Source organism: Apostichopus japonicus, chromosome 3, assembly GCF_037975245.1.
Source record: "Apostichopus japonicus isolate 1M-3 chromosome 3, ASM3797524v1, whole genome shotgun sequence".
NCBI lineage: Eukaryota > Metazoa > Echinodermata > Holothuroidea > Aspidochirotida > Stichopodidae > Apostichopus > Apostichopus japonicus.
The window spans coordinates 13160390-13180930 of NC_092563.1; the positions used below are offsets into that span (position 1 = coordinate 13160390).

The 20541-nt window shown below is 38.3% G+C and overlaps 1 protein-coding gene across 2 annotated transcripts in view; it reads right to left on the bottom strand.

The window, feature by feature from the left end:
- LOC139963702 (NACHT domain- and WD repeat-containing protein 1-like) overlaps positions 1 to 20541 on the bottom strand; it is a 68010-nt gene that overhangs the window by 8929 nt on the left and 38540 nt on the right. For both annotated transcript variants that reach the window (XM_071964791.1, XM_071964786.1), the window contains exons 3-10: positions 13823 to 14025; positions 12470 to 12728; positions 11419 to 11796; positions 7863 to 8194; positions 6717 to 6920; positions 3527 to 5263; positions 2367 to 2551; positions 181 to 305 (exon numbers count right to left, since the gene is read on the bottom strand). In XM_071964791.1, the coding sequence (XP_071820892.1) occupies positions 181 to 305; positions 2367 to 2551; positions 3527 to 5263; positions 6717 to 6920; positions 7863 to 8194; positions 11419 to 11796; positions 12470 to 12728; positions 13823 to 14025 (3423 nt within the window). The remainder of the gene's footprint in view (positions 1 to 180; positions 306 to 2366; positions 2552 to 3526; positions 5264 to 6716; positions 6921 to 7862; positions 8195 to 11418; positions 11797 to 12469; positions 12729 to 13822; positions 14026 to 20541) is intronic.

Genomic DNA, 20541 nt, shown 5'->3' on the forward strand with positions numbered 1-20541 from the left:
CGACTCGCTTAGCCTATTATGACAAAGATACTGTCATCTGACCCTAATCTTGGCTATGGTTTAGGTACAGGGAGGGAAGGGAAGTGTGGGACCAGACTGTTCTAACCTCAGGAGGCAGTAGCACGTCTAGGGAGGGGTAGGGTTACGTTAAGAGTGTGGTAAACAGTTTGTAATACCCACCAGTTAGCAGGTTCCACAGGATGACGCTCCTGTCTTGATTCGTCGAGTCATAGGTAAGACAATGTGTTCCCTTCTCAGAGAGGCAAATGGTATCCACGGGGTGGGTGTGGCCAACTAAACGGTACCTGAAACAAGAAATAAAGCATGAAATGAGATGTTGGGATAATTTAACATTTTGTTACACAACAAAAATACTATGTAATGAATAAATTATAAATTAATAAATAATTAATAAAATTATTAATTATTAATAAAATTATTCATAAAATTAATAAATTATAAATTACTGCACAGAATTACAAAGATAGAATAGAACCCTATTCTATGCAATTTATGGCCTCAAATCACATCTGTACAATCTAGTAAAAAAATTTCAAGGACAGATCGGTGTTGAACTCTATCGTAAAGGATGCTCTGTTTCGAAACGAAGTTAACGGACCACGTTTTGCTTGAGTTATAGAAACAATAAAACAAATGGAGTAACATTTAGACCTGCGCTGAGTAGCCGACGTTGTCATCACCAATTTGGCCTTACAGGAACGAGCGTTCCAGAGAACAGGATATTGCAAAGGTAATATCTTGAAAACCAGAATAGCTGTAGACACATTACCAGCCATTTAATTTTTTCTTGTTATTTGACTATAACATGTCAAAAACATATCATTAAACAAAATAAGCTAACCTTCTTTTCAGTGCACATAAAATAGTCCTAAAATTGATAATTCACCGTAAAATGGTACCGATATAGTCGGACAATCTCAAATCCGAATTTCTAAATCAGATAGTGATGAAAAGTGCTAGCTGAAGCTTAAAATAAACAATATAGTTGGACAATTGAATGATTTAAATGAACATAATCAACAAAGCTATTCATAAAGGAGAATCTAACATTGAATTTGCATGCTTCATCCCAACCTTTTAATTTTCTATTAACTTACACTTTAATAATCCTCTCAACTGATTAACATTACTTTTTTAAATTAAATTTTTCTAAATCAATATTCTTATGTTCAAACACAGTTTGGATGAACAAAACAATTCATAGCATCCATGGGTGATATTGAGCTAATCGCAACTCTTGGATGAACAAAACAATTCATAGCATCCATGGGTGATGTTGCACTAGCTGCAACTCTTGGATGAACAAAACAATTCATAGCATCCATGGGTGATATTGCACTAATTACAGCTCTTGAATGAACAAACAATTCATAGCATCCATGGGTGATGTTGCACTAACTGCAACTCTTGGATGAACAAAACAATTCATAGCATCCATGCGTGATGTTGCACTAACTGCAACTCTTGGATGAACAAAACAATTCATAGCATCCATGGGTGATATTGCACTAATTATAGCTCTTGAATGAACAAACAATTCATAGCATCCATGGGTGATGTTGCACAAATAGCAACTATTGGATGAACAAAACAATTCATAGCATCCATGCGTGATGTTGCACTAATTGCAACTCTTGGATGAACTTATAACTTCATAGCATCCATGGGTGATGTTGCACTAATTGCAACTCTTGGATGATCAAAACAATTCATAGCATCCATGGGTGATGTTGCACTAATTTCAACTCTTGATTGAACAAAACAATTCATAGCATCCATGGGTGATGTTGCACTAATAGCAACTATTGGATGAACTTATAACTTCATAGCATCCATGGGTGATGTTGCACTAATTGCAACTCTTGGATGAACAAAACAATTCATAGCATCCATGGGTGATGTTGCACTAATTGCAACTCTTGGTTGAACAAAACAATTCATAGCATCCATGGGTGATGTTGCACTAATAGCAACTATTGGATGAACAAAACAATTCATAGCATTCATGCATGATGTTGCACTAATTGCAACTCTTGGATGAACTTATAACTTCATAGCATCCATGGGTGATGTTGCACTAATTGCAACTCTTGGTTGAACAAAACAATTCATAGCATCCATGGGTGATGTTGCACTAATTGCAACTCTTGGTCGAACAAAATAATTCTTGGCATCCATGGGTGATATTGCACTAACTTTTGGATGGAACAAAATCTTCAACAGCATCCACAGGTAATGATGCACTAGTGAATCTGGTGGGATGTGGAGAAAGTTTAGAAATGAGACAAAAACTGAAACCTTAAAGTGAGTTCTGTTGAACGTAATCGTTACTCATATATTCTTACTTGAGCGATCCTGAAACCAAGTCCCAGACCAGAACAGCAGCATCCTCACAGCCATTTATAACACACATCCCTTCAGAGGAAATGTCCACACAAGTTGTGTTAACTGGTGGTTTCCACTTCTTAAACAGCTGTCCACTCTGGAGATCGTACACGATCACAAAATTACGAGATAAGTCTTCCAGTTCCTGTAACAAGGGCAAGAGTATGAAAATTTACAAATTTAAAAAAAATTATTGAAATTGAGACAAGTTGATAAATATGTACTACAGACGTGAAAGAAAGGTGAATTTAGCAACAGAAATATCAATCAAAGTAATGAAAATTGCAAAACCTCTTAACAACAGATCTACGATACTAGATTCACAGACCTCATTTCAGTGGATACACCTTGAACTGAGGAAAAGTGGAAACCATAACCGAGAGCATACATGCTTCTGGAAAAGAATTTGTCCTGTCTAACTATCCACATCACTTGCATTAAAACCTTTTGATCATAAATTAATCACATTACATCAAAAGACACTCATACAGACAAACCCAACGTAATGACCAGTAATCTATCCGCAAAGGCTAGACATCTGTCTTCCTTTTTTAACTTTATTTACGTGACTTTGTGAACACTACCCATTTTCAAGGGTTGAGTATTGTCGCCGGGCTTCTTTAATTACAATTAATTTCTTGTCCGAAGTTGCACTAACTTAATGCACGTTTAAGCATTCTGACCAATAATAGGGCAGAAACCAATCACACCTTCAAATTAATGGGAAAAAATCTAAACCTTGTTGATTCTCACTTCGTCAATTTTCATCCGCTCAACTACAATACATCATGAATGAAACTTGTCAAAAGATAACATTCGCCCAGTAGCAAAACAATTAAACACAATTATATTTTCAAAATTAGCTGTTGAACAATTTACCTAACATGGTATATAAGACACAATAAAACATATGGCACGAAAAAATTTGAACTACATTTTCTACATTATCGAGGGGAAGACCAAAGAATGGCTACCATGAGTTCTATAGTCATTGTTGGTCCTTATTAACCAAATGATTTACTGCAAGATATTAAGTTGTTTTTCTGTCCAAATCTTTTCTAAATTAATACTTAGGTACAGACCGCTCGACCCTTCATCTATAAGACCACACAACACTCACCCTTATGACGGAAACCACGTAATGGCCATCGGTGGATATAGCCGCCATTTTAGTGACAAACTCGTGCTGCTGTATCCTAAAATCGTGAATCAGCTTCCTGTTTTGTAAATCCCAGACCAGGAGAGGACTGGGCTTCTGCGTCTCGTCTCCGCAGACGCATCTCAGACCGTTGTCGCTGACCAGGAGGCTGTTGATGAATCTGTCCTCCCCGGCTTTGAACGTCGAGACGATGTTGCCGCTCTCCACATTGATGACGTTGACGTTCATCCGGTTCCTGGCCAACGCCACCACGTGATCCTTGTCATGGAGAGCGAAATACGGCATCCCGAGGTTCATGATCCCCTTCAGCTTCGTCTCAAAGGTCCCCAGTTCAAGATTGAATATTTTCAGTTCTCTGTTGCAGAGCACGACGATCATATGCTCGTCTATGAACCTAACGTCCCTGGGGCTCTGGATGCCCTTTAACGTCCTGACGGCCTTGCGGGACAGGATGTCCCAGACAATGACCTCTTTTTTGTTGGTGGATAAAGATAACATGTGGGAGGGGTTGCCCTTCATACGAAACAATCTAGTGATGGCCGGGCCCTGGGGTGCGGCCCCGTCCGGCTGCTGCTGGGCCGTGTCCGAATTCTGACATAATAACCCGTCAGACAGGAAGAACTTAAGAATGTGGTACTTAACAGCTGATTCCAATAGTTTAGTGATCTTAGGGTGGCTTGACTTGTGGATATTGGAATGCATCTTAATCCTCTGCTGCAGGTGTGGAAACAGCTGGGCTCCATTGCACGAGAGAGCGTACGACGACAGCTCTATCAGCTGCCTGAGTGTGACCAGATCGGCGTCCTCAGCATTGCTAACTGAGCTTGCTAAAGCTATATCAGAAATAAATTCATAGACGCTGCAACATTGCATTTTTCTATTCAACCAATCGGCGTTCCAGATGAATTTCTTGGCAAAATCTTGCTCTCCAGCCTTGAACGCCTGGAAAGGCAACTCTTGATACTTTCGGACATTTGCATAGTTTCCGTACTTATCCGGCTGCGAAAGGACGAACCGATCTACCTGGGCCTCGATGCCGCCCTCTGTGGTGAACGGCTTCTTCTTCTTACTCCAACGGCTTTGAAAGTAGTCCTGCAAGTTCCTATGAAATTGCTTTGAATCTAAGTCCCGCGACATGTACCGCCTACGGACGACTTCCCCAAAGATGGGGTACTTCCAACATGTGATGTGCATGTTCTGCGCAGTCCTCTCTATAAGAAACGCCTGTAACTCGAGACTAAGCGACATCCATAGTAAACTCGGAACGCGTCTTATCACCACAGAACTGTTGGCGAACAGACTGTCCAGGACTTTATCGTCGCAAGAGAGGACGTCCATCATTTCGCCGTCTCTTATACCGTACCTACAGGCTGTGATGTATGAGAGAGTGTGGGCTACGGCATCCTCTCCATACCTCGCCTCCAGTGACTCCAACAGGGCATTAATCTGAGAAAATACATCATTCTCTAGCCTAACATCCTCTTGAGTGGAGTAACTTTTCATTTTGCTTGCCATTCGGCAGGAGAGCTGCATGTAGAGAGGGTTGGGGCATTTAGCGTTAGCCGCTTTGAGTAGTCTCAACTGTTCCACGGTTAATTTCCTCGATATACTTTTCATTGTGAGGTCTGTCAGCTTGGATGTCTCTGCCTGTTTAAATGGTGGTACATCCATGTAAATTGCACTGTCCCCAAGATATGACTGAAAACAATGGGAGTAGAAGAAAAAACAATCTTTTACTAACATCATTCAAAAAATCATGTGGCCTACCCTAAGGTTTTTTTGCTGCCATGTACACAGAAATAGGATAAAAGTGGACCCTCAAATTATGCAGTGACTGGGACATATTGACCCCTGTCGAAGGGACACCACTGTCCACTGCTCTACATCCACTTGAAATTATCAGCTCTAATAAATGGATTATGAAGACAGTAATATTACCATTTTAGTCAAAATCAACCCTCCCCTCCCACCCCTTCCAAATACACCTGCAAAGTCCCTCTTCCCACCCTACCTCCACAGCAAAACTTTGCTGGTGATGTCACACTGGTTCATGAACTTTGATGACGTAGGAGAATTCCACCTGAAGGAACACAGGCATTTCACACAGGATTTTTGTGTGGATGGGGGAGAGGGTGCTTTAAAGGATTGGTTCAATTGTCATACATGTATATGTTATATGAAAAGAGGACAATAAGAAAAACACAATGGTGAAAAAACTGTTCAAATATCTTCTTCGGTTAAAGAGATATTCAAGTGTAGAGTTTTATCAGATTGTGTAGAAACTGCTGAAATCTGACTAACTGTGATGTCACATCCTCACATTCCTGAAAAGTCTTTGTTTTTTTTCTCTAAATATTTTGTGAGATTTCATGACTTTCAACCAAAAGATATGTCAGGAGATCTCATATTTGTCAAAGTAAGTATTTGAGATTAAACATCTGAAGAATTTTGGATTATATTATTTTCAAATGTGTTAAAAAATGTAAATACTTTTTAAAGAAATATATTCACAATTGTTAAGGAAGTGAGGATGTGACATCACACCCTCACAGTAAGTCTTTCTACACCAGTCGTTTTCAAAGGAATTTTGATATCTTCAAAGTGTCATATCTCCTTAACAGAGCATGCTATCATGGTAGTTTCTTCACTGTTCTTTTTGTCTTCATGTGCTCTTTCATACAAAATAGACATGTCAAACACCTGAACCAATCCTTTAACTGGTAATAAAGCCAATCAATTAACACTATCTTTGCTAAGAGTGCTAGTCATGGCCTATACAGGCTTTTTGTGTCAATGGGGGAGGGCATGCTATAACTGGTGTCATGACCAATCAATTTAACACTTTCTTTGCTGAGAGGGCTAGTCATGGCCTACACAGGCTTTTCACAAAGGCTTTGTGTGTGAACGGGGGTGGCGGTGGGGGGTGCTATAACTGGTTCAAAACCAATCAATTAACACTTTCTTTGCTGAGAGTGCTAGTCATGGCCTACACAGCTTTTTCACATAGACTGAAAAACAGAGGAATCCATACATCAAAATTCATTTGAAAGACTACACAAATGAGACGTTTCAATTAGAAATATTGACTCTCCATTGTCAGAGTATGCCATGTAATCGACGATGCTCATCGAAGGATAAAACAGAGACCAACCTTTAAAGATGAATACACTTTGCTTTTGTTACTGTTGCACGTCAGGATCATCTTAACGTAGGGAGGTAAAGTTTTCGGCAACCAGTCAAAATTCGAAACCGAATCTGCCAGTTGGTCTACTCCATCTAAGATGAGTGTCAGGGGTCTTTCAATTGCCACTTTGTCCAACAACTTTGGCAAAAATTTCTGTAAGCTTTCCATACCCTGAAAAAAATAAAATAATAAATAAAAATAAATAAATAAATAAATAAAAATAAAATAAAATAAAGAATGAGAGAAATTGCCATTAAGGTCCTTCTTGTTTCTTTAATATAATACAAGGGCACTTCTCTTTTTCAGCAAGTATCCTGGCTGAGTGAAAAGAAATAAAAACCTAATGCATTGTACATTATGAGTAATGACACATGTCAACCCCAAGGGGAATAAGTTTTCACAATTTGAAGTTTATGAATTCTGTTTCTCATAAGTGGATGGCCCAGGCCTAGAAATTCAGGCTATTTTACTGGCTAAATGCCGGTGGAATATTGTCATTTGCCGATACAGAAAAACATAAACAATTTTCTTCGAGTATAGATAAATATTGCATTTTGTATCGGTCCACTGAAATCACTATTGGGAATTGATATTAGCATGGAGACTTTAATGCACTAGCATTTTCTAAAGCAAGCAGCTCATATCCTGAAATTTTAGGTCCAGAGTAATGTATAATTTCCATATGAAACATGTTATACATTTTCTTCACTGGTTTAGAAACTGCCAATTTTTTGCACCAAAGCGTTGCTGTCATATGTCAGGCCAACTTACTTTTACACATTCTCTAACAGGCTCTCTCTCTAGTGGATAAGCAGTTTGCTAACAGTTTTATTTTATTTTCATTTTAAATCTATACCTGACAACTCTAAACATGAACGTACTACATTTTCTAACCTACACAGGCTTTTTGCAGTAGATGTGCAAATTTGGTAACTTTTTCTCTCCTCTACATATTAAACAAGATACAATGAAAAACGCAACCAGAGAGCAAACAGGTTGAACCAGCAATTCTTTGCCAGATAGTATGTGACAAGCTTACATACAATACACAAAGCTTTCAAGCTGTGACCATTGCTAACAAGCATGCATATAGAGTGTGGTCAATGTACTTACCCCTGAGGTAATTGGTATATGCTCTCCATACAAACATGCCATCTGTTCGCATGCGCTCCTGAATATCTGATTGATGGTCAACGATTCCTGGGAAGCACCAACAAACCTGACCACGCAAGCAGTCTTGGGAGAGCAGTGCTTGGTGCACGCTGCGGCCAGTACTGTCTTACCCGACCCGGAGCTGCCTTGCAATATAAGTGGCATTGTCTTGTTGCTAGTCAGGTAAGATTCTAACTGACGAAGGGCATCGGCCTGTCCATGGAGACCCTCCATCTGCTGTTGACAAAAACTCAGTTGTTTTTGGAGCTCTTCATACAGTCTTTCATCTATCCCTGTGGAAGGATTAAGAACAAAAAATACATGTATATAAAAATTAGTGTTTACACAGGTCCAAAAATCGAGAACCGAGTACCCGGGAGCCGTTACCAGTCGGGTATCTGGGTACCCGAAAAAAAATGGTTTACCCATGTGTATCGCAACCCCATGGTAGCCTAACACCAAACTAAGTGAATGGGAAAATCTTGCCTAACCATCGGTGTGCCAAAAATCGGGTCCCGAGTACCCGAGAGCCATTACCCGTCGGGCATCTGGGTACCCAAGAAATTGGTTTACCCATGTGTATCGCGACCCCATGGTAGCCTAACACAACACTAAGTCAATGGGAAAATCTTGCCTAACCATCGGTTTGCCAAAAAAGTAAAAAAATTGCACTTTGCGTAGGATTCGGGTAATAAATTAGGAACCAGGTAGTGCCGCGTCGGGTGGGTACCGGAGTACGCGGATACCCTGTGCAAACACTTAAAAAAATGATGTTAATTTGTGGTTTGGTTACGATTGATCGAACTCAAACACAAGACTTCAGTTTAACCCAACGCTCTAACTAGAAATTTCTGTTAACCTGATTCAACTGGGATATTTATATAAGGGTACAGTAAAACATAGATCTTGAAATTATGGGGCTTGCACACTTTCAACAGTGATCTGGGGTCAGAGATGATCTCTGCAATATATAAATAGCATATTGATGCATGAAGAGTAATATGCCGTACCACACGCTCACTCTGCAATGAGCAAAGTCTTCTTCCGATTCCGATCCAATCCCAGACTAGTCTAAACTTGTTTCATTTAAATTCTCAAGGAAGGTGGTTAATCGCAAATGAAAGCAGTGAATTTTCAATTTCTGGAATCAAGTATAAACAGGCCCTTTTGCAGTCTCTGCTTCCAGACAGTTTTTTCCACTGAAAACACAATATTTAGCACATTTTTAGTTTTATGCTACAACCCAACATGTCACTTGATTTTAATCCAAGGCACTGCCATTTATCTGGGTTTTACTATACCATCACTTAAGCTCCACTTAAATAGAAAATCCTATTATGAAGAATTGGAATATGAGAGTATAAGAGACTACTGATTGGCTACAAATATTCAGAACAAAGTATTACTTAAAGAAAGAGATTTTCCATAATTATCTTTCTTTAATCTCCTCTTTTCTGATATACAACCAAGTGTGTTTGCTGCTGCTCATAAAGTGAATTCCCCAGAATTTGTTGTTTTTCTGTTAATTATTGATGAAGCTCATAAAGATTCCTGGCAGATAAAATGAAAATCCGAGGCATATGCATAATTAAGTTGCAAATTGCCAACAGAGAGAGAAATAGCGTAAGATAAAAAGACTCCGCAACTTCTTTATTTGCTTTATGAGGCATCCATGATGGGAGTTTTCATAAAATCTAAGGGTTTATCCAGCGAACAGACTCTGAGGTAGGTTAACGGAGAAAGACGGCAAAGCATCAACATTGGCTGACACAAGAGCGTAGATGTAGCAAGATGTTACCAGAAACTCTGTAAGTTATGTTCAGAGTGAGAGCCTGCCTTAGGAGTGAGTAAGTGATCAAAAATGTTATCATTTTCTTCAATGTTTGACAATTTTGTGAAACATAACACACATAATTTTCATGACTCGAAAAGACCCAAATCTGCTCTCCTTTTAATTTCTTCAACCTCTCCTCTTTCCCTGTTGGTTTCTTTCTTTCTTCTCTCCATCCCTTGCCTACTAATCCCCTTACATCTCTCTCTTTGTGTTCACCATGCTTATTAACAACCAGTCTGTATTCTGTTCGTGCTTTTGTCCCTTCTGTTACTGTATGTTACTTGTCATTTAGCCTCTGCTAGGATCAAAATGTCAGGCCAACTTACTTTTACACTCCTTTTACTTTATATTATATTATATATATACATGTGTGTTACCCACAGACACTTTTTGGTTTTGGTTTTTCAAAAAGTCAGAAATACTGTTGGTAAAATAAATATCCAAGACTTACTTTTAACTAGCACTTCTAAGCAAAGTGAAGTTAACCCATTCAATAAAAAAGAAAAATATAAGATTGTTTTATAATTACTTAATTTGAATAATTTGAAGTGCCCCAAACACTTTTCAGTTTGTCATGTTCGTTTGGGATGCTACTACACACCCAAACTGAATGCTATATCCTGCCCTCATTTATGCAGAGTCTGTATCAAACTGATACATATTGTGTGCTTATATTCATTTCAGACTGGTCAGTCTTCGATATCGTAATTTAAAACTGGTCAGTCTTCGATATCATAATTACACCTACAAAGCGACAAAGGAACGTCAACAAATAGGTTGCTCTATGGTTGTTTGTCTTGATGGTTGTTTGTACTGTGACATACTTTTGTTGTTTTCTTTAATATTTGCATCACTTTAACCCCCCCCCCCCCCAAAAAAAATGTATATACACCTATGTATATAAATGTATATAACCAATATACCAATGTATATAAACCTATATAAAAAAAACTAAAGAAAAAGTCTGGATGAAATGTCTACAAAAATGGAAGCAAAATGGTAGATTCCAAAGAAGGAGAAAGTGGGCTGTGTTACAATCTTGTGAGCTGGTTGAAGGGGGCAGCAGTCAGTGCTAAACGTCTCCAGTCATTTAGTTTAGGTCGAGAGGAAAGTGTGTCTATATGTAGATCAGAGACAGGTTAGAGAGAAGGGAAGTGTTAATACTACTGGCTTATGGTATATAAGGGAAGCACACTTGGTAACCACACCATGACAACATGGGTGGATTAAAAGTTTAGGATTTTCTTCCTCTTAGCTGAAAGCCCATTGAGCTATATTACATATTGCTCAGTGGTGTACTGTAACCAGATCAAAACATTTACAGCTTGACAGACTCCTCCAGCTTACTAATTACAGGGATGAGCCTGGGGTAAAAAAAAAAATCACAGAACTTTGCAAAAATTGCGGTATAGGCTCCAGTTTGGGTATGCTACAGTGTGTTAGGATAATAGTTTTTGTCCCCGAGGTAGAAAAGAAATCACAGATATTCCGTGAATTCGCGGATAAAGCTCGTGCCTGTTATTACAAACATGTTTTTCACTTTTTACTGCATTAAAGATAACCCCATATTCTTCACTATACAACATTTCCACCTTCTCAGAAACCGTTTTCCACTTACGTTTCGGTCTCTTTTCTAGATCTCTATATTTTTTTCCATCTTCTCAGAAACTATTTTCCACTTACGTTTCGGTTCTCTTTCCAGATCTTCCTCTGATATCGCCTTGTCGATCACATCTTTCAGCAAGACGTGAATCTTGCCGCAGAAATCCTCCATGTACTTGCGGTGACTTTCGATACCGTCCGGGTCCAGACCGGAAGCATTCCACGGGATGTCAAACTTGAGAAAGTTCGACTGACCCACCTTGGCCGAGAGCCTCTTCGAGAGTTGGGCGAGTTGATCCTGGGAGAACGTGTCGATCTCCCCGTCCACCCCAAAGTCAAGGTGCTTGTGAGCTGCTGGGTCCTTGTGTGATATGTTGATGAAATGCCGGTGAAGCCAGATGACGCCCTCGCTCCGACTCTGAGGCGAAAAGACGCCCTGCTCTATCTCGTCCTGACAGACTGCAAAACCAAAAGAAAAGCGAAATAGCCTTATTTGGTAACAAGTAGACATTCACTTTGAAAAACAGCTTTTTGAGTGGGATTTTTATCCATTTTTTTCCAGGTTTGTTGTTGTGGGTTATTGCACCGATCTGAACCTTCCAGAGAGCTATAATCCTGAAACCACTGATTTTTTATGGACAAAGCACTGACTGATCTGACTTTCATACTTATTCACCTTTAAAATAAGAAATAGCTTCCTTGAATTCACATAGTCAGACCTACAATATGTCAAGTGTCAAGATCCATGTCAGTTTACCTGGGAGAATTTATCATGTTTACAAGCTGCTGTTAAGACATTTACGTCTGTTTACATCTAAAAAATACACATTTGGCATACTTGTGCTCATACTGCCAGTCAACCTTTTTGAGCTAACCTGCTAAAATTGCAAGAATCACACATAGACAAAACTCACATATGGACACCATCACCAGTGCATAGCTTGCGTAAGGAATCAATATTTTTTTGTTTTTCTCTGAGGGAGTAGCCTTCTAGGGAAGCCTTTGAAAGCCTTTATAGGTCACTTCCTCTCTTATATCAGTAATCGAAGGTACCTGGCATAAAACGTGTCGTGAAGAAACAGATATTTGGACCGAAGATGAAGGGAAGAAATGAAGAAAGGAAAGGTCGTACCTGATGCTAAGTACAGCTCCTTCTCCTCTTTAGTCCAGGAATTTCTCAGAATGCTACAGATATTCTCCTTTTCTGCTTCGGAGGTCGTGGTGCCCTGCAGGATGTAAACCGAGGGCACTGCGTTCTCGTCCAATCTATAGCACCTGGATAAAAGGTCTTTTTCTTTGATGTCGACTATTTTCTTCAGAAGTCTTTCGAATGCAGAAGCCAGGATCCGACACGGTGCGATGACCCTCCCGTACTTCTGGTTGAGGAATGCCTAAAGGAAAGACAAACGAATATAACAGAGTTATTACAAGATATTACGTTTATTCCCTACCCCCTTCCCTTAATCCTCTCTTTGTCCCTCCACTGTTTATCTCCTACCTCTCCTCTTCCCCTGTTGGTTTCTTCTTTCTTCTCTCCATCCCTTGTCTACTAATCCCCTTACATCTATCTCATTGTGTTCACCATGCTCATTAACCTCTCTGTATTCTGTGCGTGTTTTTGTCCCTTCTGTTACTGTTACTTTTCATTTAGCCTTTGAAGAAGATCCTGCTAGGATCGAAACGTCAGGCCAACTTACTTTTACACAAGATATTACGTTCATGCATGGAGCTTGGCAAGGTATTAAACAAACATTTGTGGCATTAACATACTATAACTGTGAAGTGTTAAACTACATTCATTGAATGGAGCCATAAAATGGTTAGATCTTAGAGGATACGAGACAATCCACAGAGCTGACTTGTTGTGAATGGACCTTAAGGCTGAATGCATCACAATATCACTATAACATGCATAATTAACTAAAATATCAAATAAATCAATGCTGAAAAACAAAAGCTTTCCCCTTCAAGGCAGTTGCCGTACACTTCAGGATTGAATGTAAAACCAAATCATCTTGACTGTTATAACCTGTAGAATATTGGAGGGTCGGGCAGCGTGCATGTCATCCCGACTATGAATGACAAAGATTCTGTAAGATTTAGAGTGGCATCCTCTTCAGTCAGGGAGAACCGACAAGTGGTGTTTTCCCCGATTGGCAGTCGGAAGTCTGCACAAATGTAACCAATCACAGGGAATTTATTGAGCACGTGACTTGAAATGAGCAACATCCTTGAACAGCAAACAGCATGTCCATCAGTTATGCAGTGTGCAGCAGGGTTCGGGGGTAAGATTACATCAGTCTACATCAGAACTATGTGAGGACGGTTGAGTCAAGTCTGGTCAGGGTCAGTGGGGGCAGTGTACAGCTGGATGAATATCCTACTATATAACAAACATATATAGGACGGAACCAAGTTATCGTCGCGTCAGACTGAATCCGACATATTCCGCAATCCAAAACTGCAGCCCCACTTTTAAACTCACCACAAAATTGGGACCATTTGATAATCTTTGACACCTGTCGATCTCGGCTTTACGTAAATCGGACGTCCTCTCATCCTCCAGCTTGGGATCCCAGATGCCCCAGTGTGGGTCCACCACGTGTAGCTCCACCCCTCTTGTCGCAGCATACTCTCTTAACTTTGGGAATACTGTTTCCATCAAGGCAGTTCTCTCCGTTTCGGTGTCTGTGACATAGAATTCAAATGTTCCTATCAAAACCTTTTCAACTAGACAAAGTCCTGATGACTTGATTTTCAAAGACAAAAGAATGAAGGAGAATGTGCTAATTAATCACAGAGCATAGAAAGTAATCAATGGTCATCTTAAAGAACATTCATGGGCGCAGAAACTAAAAGCTTCACAACTTTGTGGTAAATTTTTCTGCACCGCTAAGTCAAAGTGAAAAGACCGATTACATGCTTTAATCAGAAAGATACAAATATTTAAGAAAGATTAGTGAATTTTGTATGAATGCATCTGGCAAAAGCAGGGTGAGAGGTATCCATAGCAACTGAAGTGAAATACATACATCATAAGAGTGGAGGTTACATTGTTAAAATCAATAAAAAACTTGTCAACATCAACAAAACCTTCTTACAATAATAAAAACATTCTTAGTGACAACAATTAGTATTTCAACGAAGCTGAGGCCCTTCAAATATATGACAATCCAAGAAGAATATTGCCAAAAAATTTTGAAGAACAGCAAAGCACTTGAATAACAAGTGCAATGATGACATCACCAATGACCTGATTCAAGGATCATTTTTTTAAAGTGTGGTAAGAAGAAAACATTTCTTGATGATAAGAAACTTCAGTGAAGACTGCCTTCCTCAGTTTACTTCACAAGTAAGGACTGAACACAACCACTATCAAAAATGATGAAAACTCCACAAATAGATACCAAAAAAAAAAAATTAAAAATCTGTCATATAAATTAAAAACAAAGATTCAAGGACATTAGCGGGACATTTCAAGTCTCAAAATTACCAAGCATGTTTCTTCAAATATAAGCAGGTTACTAAACTTGAACATCATAGACATGCCATCAATGCTTGTGAAATCATCCTTTTGGCATTTGAAGAGACGAAAAAAGGTGTGTTGTAAGTTTTTTTTTACTTTAACACTGTGACAATTTTGGCATATGCAGCAGTTTTGGGACACTATATATTCCCTTCAACACAGTCACAAATGGTTTATATCTGGCTAATGCCATCAGAGGATCATATCCAGAGCTAGGAACAAGAACTTGAGATCAGTTTCGCACAGCTCTAGCAGAACCATCAGAAGGATCAGGCGCGTAGCCAATTGGGGCGAAGGGGGCAGCCCCCCCCCCCCGTAGAGCATATTTTTGGGGTATGTTTTTATGATAACGCTAGTAATTTCAAAAGAGCAAATGCTAAGATGCAACTTACAAGGCCTGGGCAGTGCCATTTCCAGCGATCTGGGAGGTATTTTCAGCCAATATTTTGGGGTACACTTCGCGCCAACCCATGGTGGGGCTACGCAAGTTAGATAGTTTGCAATACCGTATCTACGGCTCTGATAGTTTGCCTACAGTTTCGCCCCTCCCTTGGCAAATTCCTCTCTACGCGCCTGGGAAGGATTAACTTGGCTGGCCTTAATGTTGCAGCTGATTTCATGAGCCATTTTGCCCAACCTTTACATCAGTTATGCAGTTTTATCTTACAACCTTTAAATGGACCCAATGATCTCTTCGGATAAGATCTACTTTTCATTTCAAATATTCTAACAGAAAATGGATCGAGATTATGCATCAGTTTTAGTTTTTTAATTTTTTTTTAATACACACAGACACACTTATGGTGTATTTGATGTCAGCGATACAAATATCTGAACCCATTACCAAACATGACCGAAAAGTCATAAAACAAACATCTTTACTTTAATTTGATAGAGATTCTCAAGAACAACAAAATTTAAAACTCAAACTCTTTTCCACCCATCTCCTTTCTCCACCTCACCAGAAAAAAAAAAAAAAAATCAGAGCTAAACTATTGTCCAATGTGTCCATCATGTGGTGATTATTATTTAGTATCTCCTTCTCTTTTTCTGTTAATCACTTGTAGTACACTTACTGGGTGTCATCATTATGACATCATCAAGGCATAAAGCTCAACATATCTTAAGATCCACCCTATTTCCGACCATGAAATCTTTAATGACATGTACAGTATAGTCAACAATAATAGTACAGTTCAGTGACTAATATACAATAATATACAATACAGTGACTAATATACAGTAATCTACAAAACAGTACAGTGACTAATATACAGTAATATACAATACAGTAAGAGTAACTAATATACAGTAATATACAATACAGTACAATGACTACTATACAGTAATATACAATACAGTACAGTGAATAATATACGATACAGTGACTAATATACAATATACAGTGATCTACAATATATAGCGACTAATACACAGTAATATACAATACAGCGAACAATAACAGTACAGTGCAGTGAGTAATATAAAATAATACACAGTAATATACAATACAGTACAGTGACTAACAAACAGTTATATACAATACAGTACAGTGAACAATAACAGTAATATACAAAACAGCGAACAATAACAGTACAGTGAGTAATATAAAATAATACACAGTAATATACAATACAGTACAGTGACTAACACACAGTTATATACAATACAGTAGTGTTTACACGGGTCCAAAAATCGGGAACCGGTTACCCGAGGGCCGTTACCCGTCGGGTATCCGGGTACCCGGAAATAAATTTGTTTACCCTCGTGTATCACGATTTTCAAGAAATTACATATTGGATGCTGTAATAAATGCATTATATTCTCTACTGACAATGTTTTCATGTTCAGGTATAAAACCTCCCTCAATAATTTTTATTTGCTTCTGTTTCTTTCATTAACTTGTTAATAAATTAATTATTTAATTATAATTAGCATTACTACAAACATCACACTGCCGCCGCTGCTTATGCTAGCTCGTGCACGTCTATTGAATCAAACCATATAAATATCCAATTTAGCTCTTAAACAGTTTTTCATACTATTACTATCTATTATGCAGGCCCAGGGTTCGCATTAGCCGCGAGATTGAGCGATTCGCGCAATTTGATCGCATTTGGAATAAACGATTAGTAAAAAGCCACTTGCGATTACTATTTTTTAGTTATCCCGTCTATAACCCATAAACATCGCGTAAAATTCCAGCCTTTCCTTCTTTGAAATAAACGAATGAATAAATAATAATTTCTTCCACATGGTAGCCTAACACCACACTAAGTCAATGAGAAATCTAGCTAAGCCTAACCATCTGTTTATTTGCTGGAGTTGTGACGCAGTTATAAGATATCCATGGAATACTTTCGTTATTGCTGTTACGTTCGACCACATGGTTGCCTAACACCACACTAAGTCAATGGGGATAGTCTAGCCTAGCCATCTGTTTTATTAGCTGAAATTGTGATGCAGTTATAAGATATCTATGGAAAGCTTTCGTTATTGCTGTTATCTTCGAACACATGGTAGCCTAACAACACACTAAGTCAATGGGCAATCAGCCTAACCATCGGTTTGCAATTTCTTTTTTAAACAATCACACTTTGCGTATGATTAGGGTAATAAATTAGGAACCCGGTAGTATCGCGAATTGCCGGCCCCTTCGTTATTGCCGTTATCTTCGACCACATTGTAGCCTAACACCACACTAAGTCTGCCTAACCGTCGGTTTGCCAATTTTTTTTATATTTTTTTTTAAATCACACTTTGCTTAGGATTCGGGTAATAAATTAGGAACCGCGTAGTATCACGTCGGGAGGGTACCCAGATAACCCGTGCAAATACTACAATACAGTATAGTGAACAATAACAGTAATATACAATACAGCAAACAATAACAGTACAGTACAGTAATATACAATAATACACAGTAATATACAATACAGTACAGTGAACAGTAACAGTACAGTGAGTAATATACAATAATACACAGTAATATACAATACAGTACAGCGAACAATAACAGTACAGTGAGTAATATACAATAATACACAGTAATATACAATACAGTACAGTGACTAATACACAGTAATATACAATGCAGTACAGTGACTAATACACAGTAATATACAATACAACAAACAGTAACATTACATACAGTACAGTGAACAATAACAGTAATATACAATACAGCGAACAATAACAGTACAGTACAGTGAGTAATATACAATAATACACAGTAATATACAATACAGTACAGCGAACAATAACAGTACAGTGAGTAATAAGATACAGTCATGTACAATACAGTACAGTGAACAATAACAGTAATATACAATACAGTACAGTGACTAATACACAGTAATATACAATACAACAAACAGTAACATTACTGTGAGTAATATACAATAATATACAGTCGTGTACAATACAGTACAGTGAACAATAACAGTAATATACAATACAGTACAGTGACTAATACACAGTAATATACAATACAACAAACAGGTACATTACAGTGAGTAATATACAATAATATACAGTCATGTACAATACAGTACAGTGAAAAGTAACAGCTTCATTACAGCATCATTCCTTCATTTTTCATAGCATGTATGCAGTACCGTGTACCACGATATTTAAATAAAGCATCCATAACACCATATTAGTTCCTTCTCTTCCTACCTTCCTTTGTTCTGTTCATTTCATTAACTTAATCATTTGATTTATTCATCCATTCGTTCTATCAAATTTTCTTTCATTAATTCATTAATTTTTTCTTTCGTTCTCCCGTTCAGTCATCTATTCTTTATTACCTGACAATTCGTTCTAACCATGCACTCATTCATTCTATTCATGCACACATTCGTTTATTTCTAATTCTCCAGCAAACTTGTCTTCCTTGCTTTAAAACTCTGTTTTACATTAGTTACTACAAACCTCCGATTCCAAAATGGAATATCGGGATTGAACTAGATGAAACCTGTCAAGGCAAATCTTTGACGACGACAGGTCTTCTATTCAAATATTCTGTTTATCTGAAGCCTATACCGAACCTGTATGTGATTCTTGCACATTCACTACTGGCTATGTAGTATTGGATGCGGTTAACAATAAGAAGCACATACATTGTTATGACATCAGTGAATGCATTGAATACAAAAGGCAGGTATGATTACCGCCAGTCTTCTTTTGGCTCTTTGCAGCTTTACAGTTTATTTCCGAGCTAAGATGTCAACTAATAATTCAAAGGCCTACAGACACGCATCACTACGGCAGTTTTCGCAATTAATAAATTTTTGCTCCACTTTTGAGGGTACCTGTTATCCATGGTGACGGCATCAATAGAATTCAATACGACTTTGTACGGTAACAATGGAAATAAACACATTGATTCCTGTTTCTCGATTGGCAACTTCAAAGCACATCGCCATCTCACAGACTTGTCATCTACAGGTTAAAGCATCCTCATTGGGAGTTTTGAATGCTATTCAGCACAAAAATCCTCACACAAAAATTCTGGACATTTCCCCAGATATGCCTTTTACTCGTAATGAATGATGATTATGGAAATGTTTGGTCGACGAAATCTTTACAAAATTATTGACTATCCTCTCACCAATGTTTATTTGGGAAAAATTTAGAAGGATGTCTTAACTTGATGGATTTTAATCTTAGTTTGAGTACTACTAACAGATTTAAGGTCATCTGATTTTCAATGAAGACCAAATTTCTATTCAGACAATCAAAGGTTGAATGTCCTCCTAAGGACAACTAATTGTTTACATCAAACTGAGATTGTTATATTTAAATACCCCCAAATAGGTCAAATGATAAATTGGTATCACCTCCTCCTCCTCCACCTCCTCCCCCACCCCCCTACCAACGCTGGTGTTCCATTCACCAAACCTACATATCTCTCCTACCGTGAACATATTGGTTATTGCTATTTTGCTATATTTTTTTTTCCGGGGCAACCAACTTTGCTGTTCAGGTAACCAGAAAGGTTAAGCATGCTTAATAACCAGAAGAAAAAAAAACCCTCATAAACTTTGCACTGCTGAATGGGAAAAATTGTTGGCCAAATTGATCAAAAAGCTTGTTTTAAACTGGGTTGCAGCACGAAAAGTCACTCCGAGAAAAAGTGTTCACTAGTAGTATGCTGCAAATGACACTTTATTAGAAATTGGGTTGAAAAACACTAAACACTGTTATAACAATATATAAGGTATAGGCAGAACAAAATACCAATTTCTCTACATCTTAGTTTATTATTATATTATACATTGTTTAATGATCTCTAATTAGTGTTCAGTTTATGAAGATCCAAATCAGTTCGGTCTTAAAGGGTGTGAAGACTCGCGCAAAAAGGAACATCTAATGCCGGTAATTTGACATAGTTTCAAATGAGGTGTAACAGAAGTGTTAAACACCACCATCGATCCCATAAAATACACAAACAGCTTGCTACCGTGGGTAATTAGACACTAGTGTACAGTCAGTACATACAGCTGCGGTCAATACCCACAGCACAGTATACAAACGATATAGCGATGGACATCTCATGTCCAGCTAAAGATAACAAGGTATCACGTTTCATTACTGTCTGCATTTTGTAGAGACACGAACAAAACGTCACTTGCAAGCAACAGAAAGTTAACTTTTTCAGATGGCCGCACCCGGTT